Source organism: Alosa sapidissima, chromosome 23 (genome assembly GCF_018492685.1).
Source record: "Alosa sapidissima isolate fAloSap1 chromosome 23, fAloSap1.pri, whole genome shotgun sequence".
Taxonomy (NCBI): domain Eukaryota; kingdom Metazoa; phylum Chordata; class Actinopteri; order Clupeiformes; family Clupeidae; genus Alosa; species Alosa sapidissima.
Window position 1 is genome coordinate 19,371,933 of NC_055979.1, and position 2,500 is coordinate 19,374,432.

The window sequence follows — 2,500 nt, forward strand, 5'->3', positions numbered from 1 at the left end:
CTTTCATTTCCTTTCCTCTCCTTTCCTCTCCTCTCCTCTCCTCTCCTCTCCTCCTCTCCTCTCCCCTCCTCCTCTCCTCTCCTTTCCTCTCCTCTCCTCTCCTCTCCTCTCCCCTCCTCCTCTCCTCTCCTTTCCGCTCCTCTCCTCTCCGCTCCTCTCCTCTCTGCTCCTCTCCGCTCCTCTCCTCTCCTCTCCTTTCCTCTCCTCTCCTCTCCTCCTCTTTTCCTCTCCTCTCCTCTCCTCCTCTTTTCCTCTCCTCTCCTTTCTTTGACTCATCTTAGAGGAGGCCGTTGTCCTGCAAGGCCTCCCCTCACAGCCTGTTCCTCACCTCCTCTAGTCTAACTCCCCTTCCGTCCTCCATACTTGCCTCTTGTGTGTTGATCTCCATCTTCCTCCGTCTCCATGTAATAGAGCCATAGCCCTGCCCATTATTTGTATGGCCTAATTCTCCTCCTGCCTCCTGCTTTGTGTCCTGCTGTGGTTTGCATACTCTCCCTCCTGGCTCTCTAACTCTCTCTCTCTCTCTCTCTCTCTCTCTCTCTCTCTCTCTCTCTCTCCCTCCCTCCCTCGTCTCTTGTCTCTCTGCAGATCATCTCCATTGGGAACCGGGCTGGCCTCATTGACGACGTCTTTAACCTGGCCAGGTGGGTGAGGTCCACGGGCTCCGGCAAAGGCGCTCCTCCATCAGAGTGTCCCACATAAATACCAGACATTGACCTGAAAAAAAATGAAATGTCCGAAAAAATTAAATCTCTCTGGTCAAATTGTCTGATGGAAATTGGCTAATAATCCCGTCCCCCTAAGCAATCTGAATTTGAGAATAAGCCTAAAATGTAAGCCAATATTAAAGCAATACATCCTCTGGTTATGTTTTTAAATTAACAGGCTCTACCGTTTGAAAGTTATTAAACAACACGCATAGCCTATGCTGCATTTCAAATAGGAAGCGCACGCTTAAAACGTCCATGTTAAACAACAAACAAATGAGTGAGACAGTTCAAACATGGCCAGGCCTAGGCAGACTAGCCTTAAACGTTTTTTCAGAGGCCAGACGCGATGGATGATGATAAATTGGTAACATCTGAAGCCTCAGATGTCCGGTCAGCTCCACCACCACCAGATAAAAAAGCAGAAGTGTCGGGCGTATCTGTCGGAATCAGTGACGTTGGAAGTGGAGCTGCGGGAGGTGCGGCCGCTCCAAGACACTGTCATTCTCCGTGTAGACACACCCATGGTACACTGGACATGCAACTGTGTTCTGTACCCAAAGCATACAGTAGGCCTATGCTTTCTCTGTCTATGGTCTGCAGGGTTAGGGCCTCCACAACGAGGAGATTGCTGGTCCGCGGATAATTTCCGGCACAATCAAATGGTATCATTGAACCGCGGACCGAAAGAAAAAGAAACTACCGGTAAACATTTCCCAGAATATTTCTTAATTTATTGTTATCAAATAAAGAGGCATAGCCTTAGGGGGTAGTGGTGTGAGCGCTCATTCTTGTGTGTGCGCATCTGTGCAAGTTAAACAGTTGAACCACTGGAGATAACGTGGGTAGCAGCAACAAACAACGTAGCCTTTTTAAAACAACGAACAAAGTGGATTCTTGCTGTCCATGAAAACATAGATACTAGATAGATCTTGTTAGGCATGTTTAAGTTAGGCTAATGAACATGTTGCATTCTATACAGCCTGATTATGTCATTCTTTAAGCTACACAGCTACACAGTTTTCTTAAGCTACACAGTTTTCTTCAACTTCACTAATTAAGAAGCGATAATAGGATATTTGACCGGCACATCATCAAAATGTCCGGAAAACGAAACCTCTGCCTGTCACTTTGACCGGCACCATTTATTTGACCGGAAACTCTGCCCCACACATTCTCTCTTTCTCTCTCTCACACACACACACAGACTCAAACACACACACTCTTTCATTCTCTCTTTCTCTCTCTCTCTCACACACACTCAAACACTCACACACTCTTTCATTCTCTCTTTCTCTCTCTCTCTCACACACACTCAAACACTCACACACTCTTTCATTCTCTCTTTCTCTCTCTCTCTCACACACACTCAAACACTCACACACTCTTTCATTCTCTCTTTCTCTCTCTCACACACACTCAAACACTCACACACTCTTTCATTCTCTCTTTCTCTCTCTCTCTCACACACACTCAAACACTCACACACTCTTTCATTCTCTCTTTCTCTCTCTCACACACACTCAAACATACACACAACACACTCTCTCTTTTTTTCTTTCTTTCTGTTTCTGTTTTCTTTACTTTCTTTTTATTGTCTTTCTATTCCTCCTTCTGTTCTTTATTTCACATTCTCATAACCCATCCTCACACTATCTCCTCACACTATCTCCTCACACTATCTCCTACATTACTATCTCACTCTATCTCCACTATCTCCTATGGTGCTAGGATGGGGCTACAGCGGAAAGGGGATCTGAAAGAGTCATCCATTCATTGCATTAAATGCCAGC

The 2,500-nt window shown here is 45.8% G+C and overlaps 1 protein-coding gene across 1 annotated transcript in view; it reads left to right on the plus strand.

Annotated features, from left to right (window-relative positions):
- LOC121698177 (thyrotropin-releasing hormone-degrading ectoenzyme-like) overlaps nucleotides 1-2,500 on the plus strand; it is a 163,958-nt gene that overhangs the window by 132,877 nt on the left and 28,581 nt on the right. Inside the window, exon 12 of the mRNA XM_042080024.1 lies at nucleotides 589-644. Coding sequence (XP_041935958.1) covers nucleotides 589-644 — 56 coding nt within the window. The remainder of the gene's footprint in view (nucleotides 1-588; nucleotides 645-2,500) is intronic.